Here is a 17,724-nt window from a genome sequence, read left to right on the forward strand (position 1 = left end):
ACACTGAAACAAAAGGCAGGGTTTGCTGTTCTCTTCCCAACCGAGAGAGAGAGAGAGAGAGAGAGAATGTGAACGACTGAGCTAAGGGGAGAGAGTAAGTCGAGGGGTGAGAGAACCAAATTTGATGGTTGTTATGATCTCAAGTTGAAATAGAAATAAAATGGTAAACTGATTACTTGTTTATCAATCACAGCACTACTTTTACTCGTCTTTGACATTTTTCAAATATAGTGGAAATGAACACAGGAATATTGCAGAGGGGACAAAGTTCTGGGTGTATTTTTACAGGCCATTGGTGGCCCAAATATGTGCATAAAAAACCTGTGTTTGAAGTGGATGCTGAAATATCCCCGCCTATATTCTTTGTTTTATTTTTTAAATATGTGGCACTGGGAACGTTAACATCTTTAACAACCTCCTAAGCAAGTCACTTTTAAAATCATTCATTTGATTAACACAACACTGATGGGCGCACAGCTTTTGCACACACTCACCCAGGCTGTGTGCTCTCTCAGGTAGCAGCCACGGTACTCCACAGTGTTGGGGTGGCGCAGTTTCTGGAGGAACTTCACTTCCTTGATGATATCCTGCCATTTCTAGGATACAAGCAGAGCCTTCATCACTCTATCCATAAGATATTACATCTGCAGCAGATCAGCCATTAGAGAGTTGCCAGGTCTTACCTCATTGGACTGTTTGCCACTATATGACATCTTCTTGATGGCCACCACCTCATTTGTGCGGATGTCGTGGGCCTAGTGGGGAAAATTTAAGGACAACATGCAGTAAATTTTTTTGAAGCTTTGGATGCTGCTCGAACCATCTTTGTCACTATTTCTTTAAATAGCACAGACGCCCTCGCCTTGTGTTTTCCCTCTCCACACAAAGTTAATTGCAAGCAAAACTCAAACGTTTAAAGCTGGCTGAGAGCATCAGTGCCGCATTTATTCCACAAAGCACTTGAGACACATCCATCAATGCTTCTCACATTAGATACAACAAAGAAATGGCCATTATATAAAACAAGCATTTCTGCAGCGCTTCCTTCCCTCTTCTCCTCTGCCCTCCTATCATCCCTTCATCCACGACTGGCTGCTTTTCACCCTTCATTAAACAGGGACTTTTATCCTCCTCTGAAAAGTTGTTCTCAGTCCCTGACTCGCACTGTGTTTTTACTTTTTCCTTCTCTGACCCGCCACCTTTCATCTTCAGTCGACAGGTTTATCCAGCTTGTGCTCTTAATGGAAGTACCACCATCTGTCAGCTATTCTTCTTTGCTGCGCTTAGCTTTGCTTAGCATCAATCACTCCGACTCCAGCAAGATTTATAGCAGTAATTACATTTGAACCAAGTGAAACCCCCCAAAAAACAAAACAAAAATCAAAGCATGAAACAATTTTTTAATTATGCCATAAAAAGTTTCCCTGTCAAGGTTTTTTTGTTTAAAATGAGTTTAAAATGCACATAAGCACGACTGGCCTACATGTAGTTAAGGTAATGAGTCATGTTACCTTACTTAGCAAGATCTGTTATTTATAGTAACTTCCTATGAGGGATGTAATAACCTCTCAGGTGGGCGCTGAAATGGTTTATATGCAGGAAGAACTGAGCCTACACTGTTGTCTATGGTGCCAAAATACTGATTAACTTGCATAAGAAGAAAAACAAAGCCAGAGAAATAATTAGACATTAATAAGACAATAATATATACAAGGTGGTAATGATTTTCATTTCGCCTGCATTCTCATGCTTACATTATATAAATTCAGTTCTGTTTAATGTCTCAGTGTGAAGAACAGCTGTATACAACATTATAAACACACTACTAACTACTCAGAGACTGTAGTCTTAAATTTATAACAAGCAGAGCACTTTTTAAAGTTTGCCAGATGACTGAAAACTAAAATATCAACTCCAGAATTCAAGAACCGATTTTCAGCGTACTCAGTCAACGTTATGTGTCCGTAGCCTGTCCCCATGTTTATATGCCTTCAGGTAAGCTGCATGTTAAAACCACATACCTGAACATTTTCCTACTACTGAATTCAAATTAACATAACTACACACCTACAACAGAGCAGAGCTGACAGAGATCAAACATACAATTCAACCTGATAAATGAACACAAGTATCTGAATTCATATTAAGTAACAGGCCTTCACATTTAAGCCTGCACTCAGGGGAAAGCACACTTAAGGGCTCTTGTGTGCACTCTATCACATTTCTATTAAAGAGCCAAACCCTAAGAAAACTAACTTACAAAGTACACTGCTCCGAAGCTCCCATGGCCGATCTCCCTCAGGTCCGTGAAGAACTTCTCGGGATCCTCCCTCGAGAAGAGCTCAGCCACCTCCGGGTCCTTCAGGCTCCCGGCCCGCACACTCGACGGCATGGCCAGCGCCTGGTGAGCGTGGAAGAGACACACTGGGTGAGCATCTGTTATTTGGAAAGGATACCAACATTTGTGCTGAAAGCACGAGTTGCCTCGGAAACACGGTCCAGTCTGTCACATGAAGTCGACACACTTAGATCTCTGTGGTGGAAATTGTTGACACTGATGTCACTCATGCCATTTAAAAAATATATTGTTCTCAACCAAAGATGAAAGGGGAAAGGAGCACAAAGCACAAATCTGGGCTTACACCCATGTTATTTCTTTTTCTTTTTTTAAGGAAATAGAGTTTCTCTTACATATCATCAACAATTTTATATCAGTCTTATTAAATATGTTTTCTTTTTAAAACCCTGTTAATGCTTTTTCTTCTTCTCCTACACAGATATTGTCATGTCACGTCTTCTACCGTCTTCTACCGCTGCTCCATTGAAAGTGTGCTGACATATTGCATCGGTGTATGGTTCTCCAGCTGCACCACAGCACACAGAAAGGCACTCCAGAGGGTCATCAATATGGCCCAAAAAATCATTGGACATCCTCTTCCCTCCCTGAAGGACCTGTACAGCACTCGCTGTCTCAAGAGGGCACGCAGCATCCTACGAGACTGTACACACCCAGGACACCGGGTGTTTAAGCTGCTGCCGTCTGGCAGGAGGTTCAGGCTGCTGAGGTCCCGAACAAACAGACTCAAGGACAGCTTTACAACAGGGCAATAGCCCTAATCAATGCAAATAGCTGACCTGATTGGCTACCTGCCTGGACTTTTTTTTTTAGAGGTAACAATGTTTAAAACAATAACAATAATAATATTTATATTTATAACAAGGTGCAATAATAATTAATGTGCAATAATAACAGTGTGCAATACACATAACACTTATTCTTCTTTTTTATTTCTAAGTTAATATACTGTGTTGTGTTGTTTGTGTTGCGTTGTGATGTGTCATATCGTGTCGTGTTGTGTTATATGTAGTACCGACGTAGGACAGTTTTTCCAATTTCATTGTACTACTGTACTATGTATGACTGTGCAATGACAATAAAGAATTATCTTATCTTATCTTATCTTATCTTATGTATTGCAGAAGACTGTCTTGCAATGCACGTATAAGACTTGCAGAATTACAGCACTATAACAAAGGATGGTCCTGGCAACGATACTGATCAATTTCTTGAAGACATCTTTTTAATGTTTCTAAAATGTGTGGCACGCTGCACTAAGCAGAACACTGCACACATGCACTGCTGAGTGTGGCTAACATAAGCAGTGTTAGCTTTCTTTCCTCGTGGGGTAACATCCACACGCTTGAAAAGAATGTGCTTTCGCATTGCTACAGCAGAGCAGTTAAATACCAGTTTACTGTGACACAACCTACATACATCCTTTTTCTCGTGATCACAATACTGCAGAACTGCACCGGCTAGGCAGGGCTGCCATCCACACTTCTTGTTCACAACTTCCCATCACACAGAGAGGAGTCAAGCCGTCTGCCAGAGCTGCAGTCCTGGCTACTAATGGGTGGCTGTGTAACATCTTACATCCAACAGTTAACTAGCATTAAATTATACATTGTAAAATACTAGTTTTTCAGTTGCAGGCCAGCGAGAACAGCAATATTCAATTGCAATTGTAATGCATCATCATGCAGTCACAGCCTCCTGAGACCCAGCCTATTTGTTTATGTCCTCTGTAGTGGACACACAAATAAAAAAAAACAAACATAAACTGAAAGATATTTTTCCCCTCACTTCTCATGAGGATGCGCCAACTTTCCCACCAATGTGACCAACACACTGCTCTGCAGATCTATCCATCCATCATTTGCTGTTCTGCTTCTTAGGAGCAACCCACTTTGGTTTATACTTATAAAGTAGAATAAAAACCCTCACATACTGATTAACCAATGCCGATCCTATAACATATTCACGTGAAGGCCCCATCCTGTAACCACCAGGACCTCAAAGGATCTGCTGCCACACCAAAGAGGCCCGCTTGATCATGTCATGACAGGTGGGATCCTTTATTTCTTGGTGGCACAAAATTGACTTTTATGGTTTTAATTTTGTGGCTCATCAACGTGCATATATGTGAAAAGAGCTCATAGGACTCCATGCTGTAATCAGCAGCCACCAATTAAATGCACTCTAAAAAAGCAGAAGTTTTGACAGTTTGCTGGTCTGGAGCATTCAGATGTGTGTTAACACAATGCCACAATCTTCCCAGCAGGGAATGTCCCAACAAATTCAAGATCAGACCATGCAATTCTCAGAAGAACAAAAACAAGAACTCTACAAGCCCCAGTTAGCATGTTAAATGTTAAAGTTCATGACAGCACATTGGCTTGTTTGGAAGAGTTGGCAGGATAAAGCTTCCTCTCTTTAAAAAGAAGCTCATGGCTTAGGCTTTCAAAGCAGCATGTGAACAAACCACAAGACTTCTGGAGCAATGTGCTTTGGAGATGTTTTGCGACGTTAGGAGAAAACCAGGCGGCATATCAGCACTAACACCTCATATCGACGATGAAGCGTGGTTGTGGAGGTGTGATGATATGGACTTGTTTTGCACAGGATCTGGGCACACTGCAGTCAATGAGTCAACCATGCACTCCTCTGTATACCAAAGTATTCTAGAGTCAAATGTGAGACCATCTGTCTGACCGCTAAAGCTTGGCTGACATTAAGTCATGCAACAAGACAGTGAACCCAAGCACAGCAGCAATGTGTGGGCAAGAATTCCTCCACAATCATGTGAGAGACTTATAAAGTCATACATAAAACCATTACTTCAAGTTATTGCTGCCAAAGGTGGCTCTACAGGCTACTGAATCTTTGGGGGTGGGGGGGTGATTCATGGGGTTGGGAAGTATGGCTCATATAGATAAAAAATATGAACGTGCCCATCAGCTTGAAATAACAAATCCACTCATATTTATTCACCCAGCATCATCTGTCTGTCTCTATATTTAGGGTGAACATGGCTGGCCACACTTACCGCTGTACATTTTTTTTTTTTTAACACTGAAATTTCTGACTCCATAATGAAGTGTTTTATACATCTGCCTAACAAGCAAAAGATCCCTGGTTCGATCCCGGGAAGAGAGAAAAATCCATTTGGGGTCGACAAATCAAACATGTGGAGGTAGCCACTGTGGCGACCGCCTTGTGAATAAGAGAGAAGCTGAAAGCAGCTTTCTATTTAACACTGCAATAAGATATATATTTTTAATTGCTATATTTTCACCAAACAGAATATACAGCTTTAGCTTCAGTACAGGGAAACAAACACCATTTTTGAAGCACACAATCCATTTTAAAGATCCAAAATGATCTTAAAATGGCAGATGCAACATCTTTTTCCTCGAGCTATTCTTTCTGTAATGGCTTCTTTAATCTCCCTGACACATGAAACTATGATTTAAAAAAAAAACAAACAAAAAAAAAAAAACCTAGACCAATTCATATTATTTTCTTCGTTCTCAATGCTGAACAAAAGATTGCTCTCATACAATGATGTTGTCATTGGTCCTTCAGCAGCCCGCGCACAAAACCACACAGCAACTGCGACAAGATAAAAGGTGCGCTTCTGTTAAAACTGAAGAACAAAACACAGACGGGTTAGGCTGAACAACCAGGTGGGCTGGATTGCTTTCTTTTCCTTTAAAGCATCAAAATGTTAAGATAGTGACTCACACTTGGTTTGATTTGCATTTGTATACACTTGCGCAGTATTCTGATATGCCTAATAGAAATACATGAATTAAAGTTGAGATCATGATTATGAGGAGAAGCAGTCATCAAACTGTGTAGTGCATTGCAGAGCATCAGTGAGACTGGATTTCTAAGGCCAATACCAACAGCCAGGAACTTCAAAAGACCAACTGCAATATATTGACAGGATCATTTTTTTTTTTTTTCCCCCCCCTCTTCCCTAAGCCGTTTCTTTCTTTCTTCTTAATGAACTGTGACCAACAAGCAAATTGAGGACTAAATTTTGGAGCATTAACTTTGCCCTGTCTGACTTTCCATACAGCTTTTGAAATGTTGAAAACCACCAGACAACAGCAGGCCAAATTCCACATAAAAACTGCCAACCAGTTTAGCAGCCCCATGCTTTGCTTCCTGTGTGGGAACAACATGACAAGATTGACCAGTTTTAAGTGAAAAAACATGTAACCACTATGCTTTGGAAAGCTATCATGAGCAAACATAATGACATGGCCAAATGGGTGCGGAAGACCAGGTTTAAATATGCAGGCGATTACTCGCCAGTTTTTAGTATGTCCTACTGGGAGAGCTGATATGAGACTATAAACCTTGAAATAACAAAGATGAAACGTGATGTCTGTCTCTGAATTCTAGCAAGAACCATCAGATGTTTTCTGAAGGTCAAAATCAACACATTCTTATATGTCAACCAATTTTTTCCCCCAAGTGTGGTTATGGAAAAGATATTTTTTGGAAATGCTGAATGAATATAGCTGTTATACTGGTTCAATCTTCATTTTTACCAAAGGAAAAAGATTTGGAAAAGCCAACTGATGATACACTCACATGCACAGTACATCCAACAGTGAATGTTTTTGTGCAGCTGCAGTGCAGATAACAACTTCTCCCTGTGTGATGCACAGTGTGTCAAAGTTAGCAGCCTGGAACAAGTTAGGTCATCGTGAGTCATTAAGATTTTATCAAGGGTTAACCCCTTGATAAATGGGCAATGGCAGCTTTTGCAATTTTAAGTTAAGTCACCAATCAAGCTCAAGTTTTTCCCCAAACCCTTGAACATGAAAATACCAAGACTCACTTGGCCATTTTGATTCTGACAAACGAGAAACATTAGGTTCCCTTTAAAAATGGGAAGTTCTCTGACGACTGTAACTAAGGCAAAAGGAAGCTTGTAATCATTTTTAAACTAAACCATCCATGTCACGGTAACACCACACAACGTCTGCCACAATTACATGGTTTCACCAATGATTCTCTCTTTAACAAACATGCATTTTACAACATCAGAGAAGCACAGACCTATTGTGCAAAACATGTCTACTGTGTTTGACTGGTCAGGCACATAAGTAATTATCCATATGTGTGCTTGCCATCAGCATCAGCTGAGCGAGCTAGACGGCTTTTTGCACTCGGCTGCTCAATTAGGCTACCCTCGCTGCTGCTCTCAATAGAAATCCACATGTATTCAACAGCAGCTTGACAACAACTCAAAAATGTTCAAGGTGCAGGCCAGCAACAAGCTTCAGCGTCAATGTCAAACTCCCCAAGATCTGAAAATCAGGCAGCTAATGATGCTAGCCGGTGTCTCCCCTGCAAACGGGGTGGGATGCGCTCACAGCCCCGCATGTTGAATGATTTATAGCACGTCTTACCGTGGCTTTTGGGATCCACTGTAGCTAGCTCTGAAGCTAGCTAACTGGCCTGGCTGGAAAATAGTGGTCTTCACTCCTCTTTCCTCGGTGCTGGTGTCTATTCAACACCAATAAACCACATTCTGCCTGTCGATGCTTTTACTTAAACCCCTCTCCATCCTGATGCCCCCAGTCAATTGGACAGCTAGCAGGCGTGTGCGACTTGACATGAGTCAAGTGGCAGTCAGTTTAAGTGACAGCTAGCTAGACCGACGCCTGTCAGCTAACCTAGCAGCAGCAGCGTCGAGAAAATCAGCGGCTAGCTCTGGCTGCTGTTAGCACCAGCGCTAACTAAATAACGCAACGCCAGGAGCTGCCGGGGACGCTTTCAGTGGGAGGCTGGTGCATTCAAATGGACAGCTCCGCTCCGCTCAGCACTGTGCACTGTCATTACGATAATGCTGTCGGCGGATTTCATCAACAGTTCGTGTTATCCCCATTTTGCTCGACTCTCATCCGTTTTTGTTCAGGACTTCATGATGGCGGAGCGGGGCGGGAGCCGAGCGGAAAACGGAAGTTGCTCTTCTTCGACGCCTTGCTAACGAACGCGTGAGGTGTAAATAGTATCCTCACGTGGCCGAGGAGGTTCACAAAAACATAGTTGAACTGGTAAGAGCAGCTTCGCACTATTTATCAGGGTTCGTATAGTTAACTAACGTGGAAGCGTATTTCCGTCACTCAGTAAAGATAAATAAATAAAACAACAACAACGACAACAAAAAACTATGACCATAATTTAAATATTTAGGAGAGGTATCTCAAAATTTCAGATTAGGAATCTCAGAATTAGACAAATAGAAATAGACTTTATTAATCTTACACTGGGGTAATTCGCTCGCTACAGCCGCACAAGAGTCAGAAATAAAAAGAAAATTGGGGATATATTAGAAAACAATGAAAAAAATAAGGCGCAAAAATGCCAAAACCGCTAAAAACGCAGAAGTAAATAAAAGACAATAAAATAAAAAAATTAAAATAAAGCAAAAATAAAATATAGGCTAATATATACACTAAAAGACACGTCACAGTAATTATGTGTAGATAAAGTGCGGTGTGAGTGATTTCCCAGGTATTTATGTGCATATTGAACAGTCTGATTGCTTCCAGGACGAAGGACCTGTGTTGGTACTTGGTCCTACACAGTGGCTGTAATTGTCTACTGCTGAAGGAGCCACTCATGGCCTCCACAGGCTCATACAGGGGTGAGATGTCTTGTTCGCAATAGACATTAGCTAACATCCTCCTCTATTGATTCTAGAGGACTGCCCAGGACAGAGCCGGCCCTCTTCAGCAGTATATTAATTCATTTCCTGTCCCTCACCGTGCTGCCATCTTCCCAGTAGACAGCTGGATAAATGATTCCACAAAGCATCAAGTGATATAAAAATCTCTTAGTAATGTCCCACAACAAAAAAACAAAAACAAGGATAAATAAAATCAAGTTATATCTTTAAGGCCGGAAGTAAAATTGCTTCAAAGTACTGTTTGCATTGTAGTAACTATTCTGAACTCCATCCATCCATCCATCATCCATCCATCTATCTCCTTTCACTTACTTTAAATCAGGATTGCAGGGGTGCTGGAGCCTATCCCATTGATAATATACTCTCAACATTCATTTTATGCAATTTAACTGTGAGAGTTGGTAAATTTTCCCTTCTTAAACTACTTGGACTTTCAGTAGTTTCAGTAGTAATTTCAGTTGTTTTAATGCTAATCTTTCTGCAATCATCCTGTAAACAGCACGTGTATCATATGGGATACAAAACAAATGAATGAATGAATGAAATCTTTATTAATCAGACAGACACTGTAGAAATCTAAAGATAAAAGTTCATATTGCATGTAGGGTTTCTTCTGCTAAACCAATCTGAAATGAGACTAATTTGCACAACAGAGTGTGCAGTTTGAGGCAATGTGTGTCCAGAGTTTGGTTTTTAGATCTAAACCAAATAAAAACCTCTGTAAGACCAATTTTGTAAAGTTGGTCTTACAAATATAGATAAAATGTTTTAATATTGGCATGTGTTAATGATTTGTAATAACACAAATAATCATCTGTGTCCAGAAAATGTTATTTCTGAAAAAATGCATTGCAAAATCACATAAAAGTCCACTGTTGCTATAAATCAACCATCAACTCATGCTAACTGATTGTCAGCATTGCGTAAAACAGGCACAGAAAGCAGTACGAGAAAACACCTTTGGTGCATGCATTTTTATATTGGCCTACATTATGTCCTTAAACATCTGCAGGCCAGCCTCATAAACACATGACACAGTGGACTGCGTGTCCTCTTCGATGTGCTCCTTTGTGAAGGTGAGAAAAAATAAATAAATAAATGAGAGGATTTGATTCAGATAACAATAATTAAGCTCTCTTAATAATTACATCATACATAGTGATGTAATTATTTAAAGCTTAGCTCAGTGCATATTAATAAAGTTGTTTATTCTTTCCTTATAATAGTGGCCAGCATTTGGGATGACAGATCATTATGCAATCTTTACGGAGAAATTTCGATGCTATAGCGTGATGAGATTGCGGGATTTTTCCAAAACTACTATGTAATCCTTACTGAGAATTAAAAATGCTATATAGTGATGCTGTTGCATAACCTAAAAGAAGGACAGACATGTCTAGCAGTGACCTACCAGCATCAGTCAGCCATTATTTAAAATCAAGACCAGTACATAGGCTACAATGTTTCAGGTATTTGTTACCAGTGTGTCGGGGTAGAGCTTATTCAGCGACTATTAAATGCGATTTTTTCCCCCAAATCCCTTTTCACTTAAATGGATTTTGTTGTTTTCCTTCATTCAACCTGATTTGATTTCAGATGATGTCTACACGCAGCGACACGTCATCGTAATCACACATATGGCTTGTTTGGCACGGCATTTGCTGTCTTAATCCACTCAGTATAATCTGTGTTGTGCATTTTCAGATGATACACTCACACACACACACACCCAAACCACACAAAAGAAATATTTTCCCCTCACCCTTTATGTATGTTATGATGCTCAGAGGCTGGTCAGGCTGTAACACTCTAACAAAGAAGTTTCTTATGAAAGGGTAACACAGCTGAGGGAGTCACACTTGTAGGATTCATAATTTTATTTTTGCTGCTTTTACTGCCTTTAGGCATCGTAAACCCGCTCTGGTTTTTATGTTATCCTGTGTTGAGCACATTGAGGTTCATGTAATGAAATGTACCATAAAAATAAAATTGGCATTGCCATTACAAACACGGCATTGATAGCATCTTGGTCTGCTTATTAATCAAATAACATATTTTTCATCAGCCTACAGCTGATGTGAAGTTTCTCTCATTTCCAAATTCAAAGCTATAGCCTGTTAATCTTTCTCCGCCCAGCCCTTCCTACCCCCTTCCTAGTTTTTTCTAAACCAGGCTCTCTTCACCCATATACCTCCTGCCCTCCCCTCCACAGACATCTTTCAGCAGCCGTGGATGTGATCTTGCATAACCCCCTCAGCTGGCCCACCACTGCAACGACAGAAGAGAGGGTAAAAAAAAGGATGATAAATCATTATTGGTTCCTGTTGCATTGCCCAGGAGATTATGCTTCTTATGCAAACAGATTTTTGGTGAATTTACATAACAGGAAGGCATGCAAAGAGAAAACGGTCAGGAGAAGAGGACACGCACGCCACCGAGACCATTTAGTGTTTCAGCTCATCTAAAAATATCAGACTAAACATTTACATGGTTTTTGTGGAACACTCCCCCCCAAGCTGTTTAGATAAAGAGCTTCAGCAAACAAACTATCCAGCCATAGTTGTCACTTATGGTGACATTTTAACCCTTAAAGCTAGTGTCATATTTGATACACAAGTTTTTGTGGGTTTTTGAGACTTCTACATAATCAGTGTGATTTTTCTTCCCCTGAAGAACCAAAATAAATTGGAAAAAACATACCTGATGTACATGATACAAATTACTCATATGTGGAATTTAATATTCTATTTTAAAAAAAGAAGAACAAGAAGCAAAATTCTCCCCACACCAAACCTGAAGATGTCGTGAACACTGTTAAATCACAATTAAAGTCATTTATGGGACATGTGACGCAGGTTCAACACAGAGGAAAATGCTCTGAGCAGCAGCAGTAACTCTGGCAGCTCATTACTCAGCTTTGCTTATACAGTGTATTTTTCTGTTTTACAGTATTTGTGATTTTCTTTTGCAGCATAACAAATATTATCGTTAGTTTAAGAATATTAAACCTTCTGCAATAGCAGCGTAGCTTTACTGCTAATGACAGTGTTTTTAATGTGCTAAACACATTTCAAACATAGTGTTTGTAATAAAAACAGATTTTCTCCTGATGGGCTTATGACCTCGGTTGGGGTAGGTGTTCATGAACACAACGTGATATTTATTTAGTAAATGATGGTCCCTGTTAAAAGGAGGATGAAGCAGGGTATGCTTTTTTGTTGGAGTATCTTGTGATTGACAGGGATAAACAGATTTCTTCAACAATAAAAGAACAAAGAAAGGAAAAAGAAACGAATGATGTTGTTATACTTATATATGAGATCTGCACATAACTAAACTTATAATTTAAAGAAAAGTCTCTATACTAGGCTTTACAGTTAGCTGCTTTTCACATTTTCCTAACAAAGAAAGATCTCTGGTTCAGTCCCAGAAGGACACACAAATCCGTTTGGGGTCGTATCAGGATGGGCATGTGATGTAAAAACTCTGCCGTCAAACATGTGGAGTTACCTGCTGTGGCGACTACTTGTGAATAACAGAACAGGTGAAAGCCACTTTACCTGATCTCTGAATATAATAAGAGATATATTTTTAACAGTGACAAAAAAACACGGTGATGAATTTATGTAGAGCAGAGTTAGACCAAGGGCACCCATCTTCTACTTCAAACCCTTAAAACCAAGAGCTGAGCCCAGAAAAACGTGCTCTGTGTCTGTTATTATAACACAATTTCAAGAAACTGATGTGAAACAGGAGGAAGAAACTAAAAAACGTAATCCAAGTAAGTAAGAATGATTTTTCGGGCCCTGGAATATCTCTTCACTACAGGAGAAAAAAAAAACTGTCAGAGACCACAAACTGGCAAAAAAATGAAGAGACACACACACACACACACACACACACACACACACACACACACACACACACACACACACACATAAAATGAACATAAAATAAAATGCTATTTTAAACCTCTGTGTTGACTATTAACCTCAAACACAGCTTTAAATCTCTTTCTTCATTCAAATGTAACAAATAGTCGTGCAGATTATCACACAGTGGGATAATAGCTGTAATCGGCCTGTGACTCTTTAATACTTCAAAAATCTGTTTCACTCTGATGTCTTTGAAAATAATCAGGGCTGGAACAACAGAGTGATGAGCCAAATGACCATCTATTCCTTTATTATGTTACTGTCACATGTTCTGCAGCACAAAATAGAAATAAAGCCATACAATCCAGAAACAATAAGTGATCATAAACATGTAACTTTATTTGTAGTCCTTGATGAACACTGACTTTTGCAGCTAACTTCATATGAACTCCCAGTGAGTGTCCTGATGAGAAGATTTTACAGTATATATAACTTTTGAATTTTTTTACTTTCAGATATCAGTTTGTCCAAAGACATGCTTGTAGTTCTGTTTCATATATGAAATTTCCCCAGAAGTTACACTGAGAAGACTGAAAAACAAAATCCTATTAAATTTAAGGCATTTAAAGTGTTACAGGAATACTTTAGATTCTGAAATTATTACAAATTAAAACAGATTACTAGGTTATTATCTGGTGATTTTATGAGACTGTTGTTTTTATGGAGGTATTGACACAGAGGTGAGAGACCACTGTGACGGTTAAACACACAAAAAAGGGCAATAAACAAAATAATCCAACTAATAAATAAATAAATAGATATGGAAATATAAAAACTTAAATATTGGAATGAGAAGCATTTAAAATAGAAATTAATGAAAAAGGTTTGGTGCTTTGTATAGCCTTTGTAGCCTGTTTATTGATCAGTTGATAATTCTACACACAGAACAAACTGTTCTGATTAAAAATAAAACTTTTGCTGATTTCAAACGTAGATTTGTCACCAACATTTTTGAACTTAGAAAAGCAAATTGTAGATGTTACTTCAGGTTCATGAAAGGTATTTAAACTAATAGTAAATCATTAATTATGAGTATCTGAAAAATAAATGGCTATAGAGTGGAGGTGTGAGTGACAGCCCTGGTTCTTTTATGCTGCACTTGAAACAGTTATTCACAATGATAGGCTCGTGTTGCATCTCCTGCATAAAACACGAGTGAGTAGGAGAAGGACATTGTAATTACTTCAATGCATAGCAAAGCATCTCTTAGCTGACTTCATCATATCGCATATCTTCAGTCAGCTCTGGGCTCAGATAGCAGTAAAGTTTGTGATGTCACCACTCAGCAGGAAACCAGGGCATCATCTCTTTCATCCCTGATCCTGCTTTCCTCCGGTCACACTGCTGACTCCTCCCCACAACTCTGGATGCAGCCACACACACCCACACACACCCACACCCTCATACAATTTCCAAGCATCCTGGCAGTCTGGGCACAAAGGGTCGCGACACACTGAGAGGCACAAGCTGTTGCGGTTAATCAGAGACAGCGCTTACACTGAGAAGACTAAGGAAGAGGAGGAAGGCAGGGTGGTTTTTGCACTGCACAGGTCAGCTGCAGGTCCTCAGCTCCAGAGAGCTTGTGTATGATGCGTTTGGCTGACAAACAGAATTCATCTGAGGAAGGTAACATCTCTTTAAAACTTTATTATTTAGAAGATGTCAATAACCTGTAAAGTTTTTAAGAAATTATAAAAGTATATATAAATAACATGTTTATACTATTGCAAGAGTTTATTGGACTAATTATTGTGTGAATAGACCTTTTTTTCAGCAGTAGTGTCTTCATAGCAAAACCCACCAAGCTCTACATCGTGTGTCAGTGATTTCCTGACATTTCATAAAGGCACATCTGTATTTCCTCTTGCAGAAATGAGCTTTGGGGCAGCGTGTATTTTCTTGCGGGGAGGGAAAAACATTGTAAGTATAAGCTGCAGGAATTTAATTATTGTTTTGATGGGTTTTGTGCTGCTATTGTATCTAAACTGCTATTGTAATTGTGTGATTGTGATAACTGCTGCATGCATAAGTAGTTAGAAAGCACAGTGTTTCTTCTTAATGTTCATATTATACTGAAGTTAAGCAGTTATTATTTCTTTGTGCAGACAAGAGAGCTGGCTGATGATGAGATTGATGGTAATATTTTTTTGTTTTCTCATTTTTATGACTACGTCATTGTTTTTTTACCTACATTTGTACACTTTGCACATTTCATTTTTTGATTTGATTTTTTTTACTTTAAACCTCTGCAGAGCTGCGTGATGCATTCAATGAGTTTGATAAAGACAAGGACGGACTGATCAGCTGTAAGGACTTGGGCAACCTGATGAGGACAATGGGTTATATGCCCACTGAGATGGAGCTGATCGAGCTGAGCCAAAATATCAACATGAACCGTGAGTCCTTAAAAAAGTGTTTGTTTAAAAGTTGAGTTTATTGAGGAATCCCATAGTTAGCGGCTGTTTTCATTGCTTTAATCTAGATTTGATGAGAGACAGAAAAGCCCACAGACATGTCAAACCTTTTTTCCCCTCTAGTCGGTGGCAGAGTCGACTTTGACGACTTTGTGGAGTTGATGGCCCCGAAACTGCTGGCAGAGACGTCTGGAATGATCGGTATGAAGGAGCTGAAAGATGCCTTCAAAGAGGTGAGATTGAAGAGCTTTTTCTGAAACTTTCCAGCTACCTGCCTTCTGGACTGCCAGATGGCGATCATTATCATCACAGCTGTGATTAAAAGCTGCTCTCTGCTGTTTGCTGCCTCTTGTTAGTTTGACATGGATGGAGATGGAGAGATCACAACGGAGGAGCTGCGATCAGCCATGATAAAGCTGATGGGAGAGCACATGAGCCGGAGGGAAATCGATGCCATAGTGAAAGAGGCCGATGACAACGGGGATGGCACAGTAGATTTTGAAGGTACAGACTGTCTTTTGCCTACATCAGTAAAGAGTAACAGTGCAGTGAAGTGAAGCAACTGATCCACGTCTTCTTCTCCTTTGCAGAATTTGTCAGAATGATGTCCCATCAATGACAGTCCAGGACAAGGCCAGTCAGGAACATTCATTTGCACCTCTGCAAACACGCACTAACACTGATGCTGTTCTTTTCTGGGCTTGCAAAAACAACACAAACACAAGAAATGTTAAAATTACATGCTGGAAACAAGCAATATCAGACTGATCTCAGAGCGGATTTTATAGCTATGCAAATAATAACAATTTGTAATGATTTTTCAAATGTAAGAGTGCTAAAATCAAAAAACTCTGTTGTTATGTTTCATCATATATACCAGGGATGTCAAACTCATTTAGTTGATCCTTAGTGAGCAGTGGAAAGAAGTCTAAGTATATATTTAATCACTGAAATATCTTAATATAAGAAAAAGAAGTGCAAGTGTGTCTCAGTTTTTCCACATGATAAAGTAATGCTGCTGTGGTAAATGAAAGAAACCTTTCAGCGTGACTCTCTGGGCAAGATTGTGAGAAATAACTGTGTAAGTTTACAGAAAAAATCAGAAAGTTCTTGTTACTTCACAGATAGTGTCCTTTTTTGTGGACTTATTGTAAAAAAATGAAACTTCTTTAGTCAATAGTGAAAAAAATTGAAATTTTCTGTGTTTAATTGTTTCTCTATTACTTAATTACTTTGGTGTAGAATGAATGGGCACGAGGAAAGTCTTCATCAGCAGGAAAAAACTCCAAAACTTGTTACAATACATTGAAAAGTCCAAAAGTGTATGCATATCTTCCAAAGGCATCTTGTGGACCAGATTGTAGTCTTTGCCAGGCCCACTCTGGCCCCTGGGCCTCATGTTTGACAACCCTGATATATACTGTATACAGTGGAAGTTTGTTGAATTGGAATTGTTTTTATATTTGTATTGTTATTGAATTATTCTTATCATTTAAACAATGTTACAACAAAGCAGGATGTAAAGTTAAGCTACTACTGTACTGTACATTATTAACCTGAGCTGGTTGTATTAGGTAATCTGTAACTAACTTCCAACAAGTGAAGCAGTAACATGGATCTGCCTTTCTTTGGCAAAGCACAAAATAAAACATCTGATCTGAACATCTGAAAAGGATTCAGGAGTATCTGTGGAACAAGAAAGTTCTCTGTGTCCGCCTGAAAGAAACCCACAGACACTTGACTCATTTAAGCGTAGACCATATTGTCCTTGTGACTTCTTGCATTCCAGTAGTGTGCAGTCATTTCATGCCAGAAGGAAGTGATTTAAACATGAAAAAGTTTAGGGACACTGTTCTACTAGGATTGAGTAAAAACTTTGGAAGGACAATAAGAAACTGTAACTGAAAAGAGGCAGAAATTTGGGATTTTGTGACTGATGCATAACAGATTTAAAGGTATTAAGAGCAAAAAAAACCTCCCCCAAAACAAAAAAAGAGGTTCATGTCCCAGAATCTGTCCTTTTAGAGAGACAGTCTGAGCCATTATTTGAGGTTAATACTCTGTGTAAGTTGGGAACTTCACGGAAATATGGACATAAAACACAGAGAGGAGCTTAATAGTATTAAAGAGTATTATAACCCCATATCCATTAAAAAAAGAAAGGAAAAGAAAAGTTGAGTGAAATTTGTGGCACGTGAACACTTTTTTTTTTTTTTTTTTAACCTGTGGACTGAATCATTCTTGCAGTTGGTGATCAGTAATTGTGTCATACGGATCCAGAGCCAGCGCGGCTGGGATTAAATATTGGGGCTGAATTCAGGG

The 17,724-nt window shown here is 39.3% G+C and overlaps 2 protein-coding genes across 5 annotated transcripts in view; one reads left to right on the forward strand and one right to left on the reverse strand.

The window, feature by feature from the left end:
* The window catches only part of taok2b (TAO kinase 2b), a 30,868-nt gene extending 22,479 nt beyond the window's left edge, over positions 1-8,389 (reverse strand). For 3 of the 4 annotated variants that reach the window (XR_005614061.1, XM_039616313.1, XM_031749259.2), the window contains exons 1-4: positions 7,771-8,389; positions 2,261-2,401; positions 684-755; positions 495-596 (exon numbers count right to left, since the gene is read on the reverse strand). Coding sequence is in view for 3 of the 4 variants with exons in the window: in XM_039616313.1 (XP_039472247.1) it covers positions 495-596; positions 684-755; positions 2,261-2,392 (306 nt within the window). In the remaining variant the exon portion in view is untranslated. The remainder of the gene's footprint in view (positions 1-494; positions 597-683; positions 756-2,260; positions 2,402-7,770) is intronic. The other variant, XM_031749258.2, reaches the window with a different exon arrangement.
* A 10-nt stretch (positions 8,390-8,399) lies between these two features.
* On the forward strand, positions 8,400-17,059 carry cabp5a (calcium binding protein 5a). The gene is made up of 8 exons (XM_031749310.2): positions 8,400-8,418; positions 14,275-14,614; positions 14,859-14,908; positions 15,094-15,124; positions 15,241-15,384; positions 15,526-15,635; positions 15,759-15,906; positions 15,993-17,059. Exons 2-8 carry the CDS (start codon positions 14,575-14,577, stop codon positions 16,019-16,021), a joined length of 552 nt encoding a protein of 183 aa, XP_031605170.2. The 5' UTR covers positions 8,400-8,418; positions 14,275-14,574; the 3' UTR covers positions 16,022-17,059.
* The last annotated feature ends 665 nt before the right edge of the window (positions 17,060-17,724 follow it).

Source organism: Oreochromis aureus, linkage group 8 (genome assembly GCF_013358895.1).
Source record: "Oreochromis aureus strain Israel breed Guangdong linkage group 8, ZZ_aureus, whole genome shotgun sequence".
Taxonomy (NCBI): Eukaryota; Metazoa; Chordata; class Actinopteri; order Cichliformes; family Cichlidae; genus Oreochromis; species Oreochromis aureus.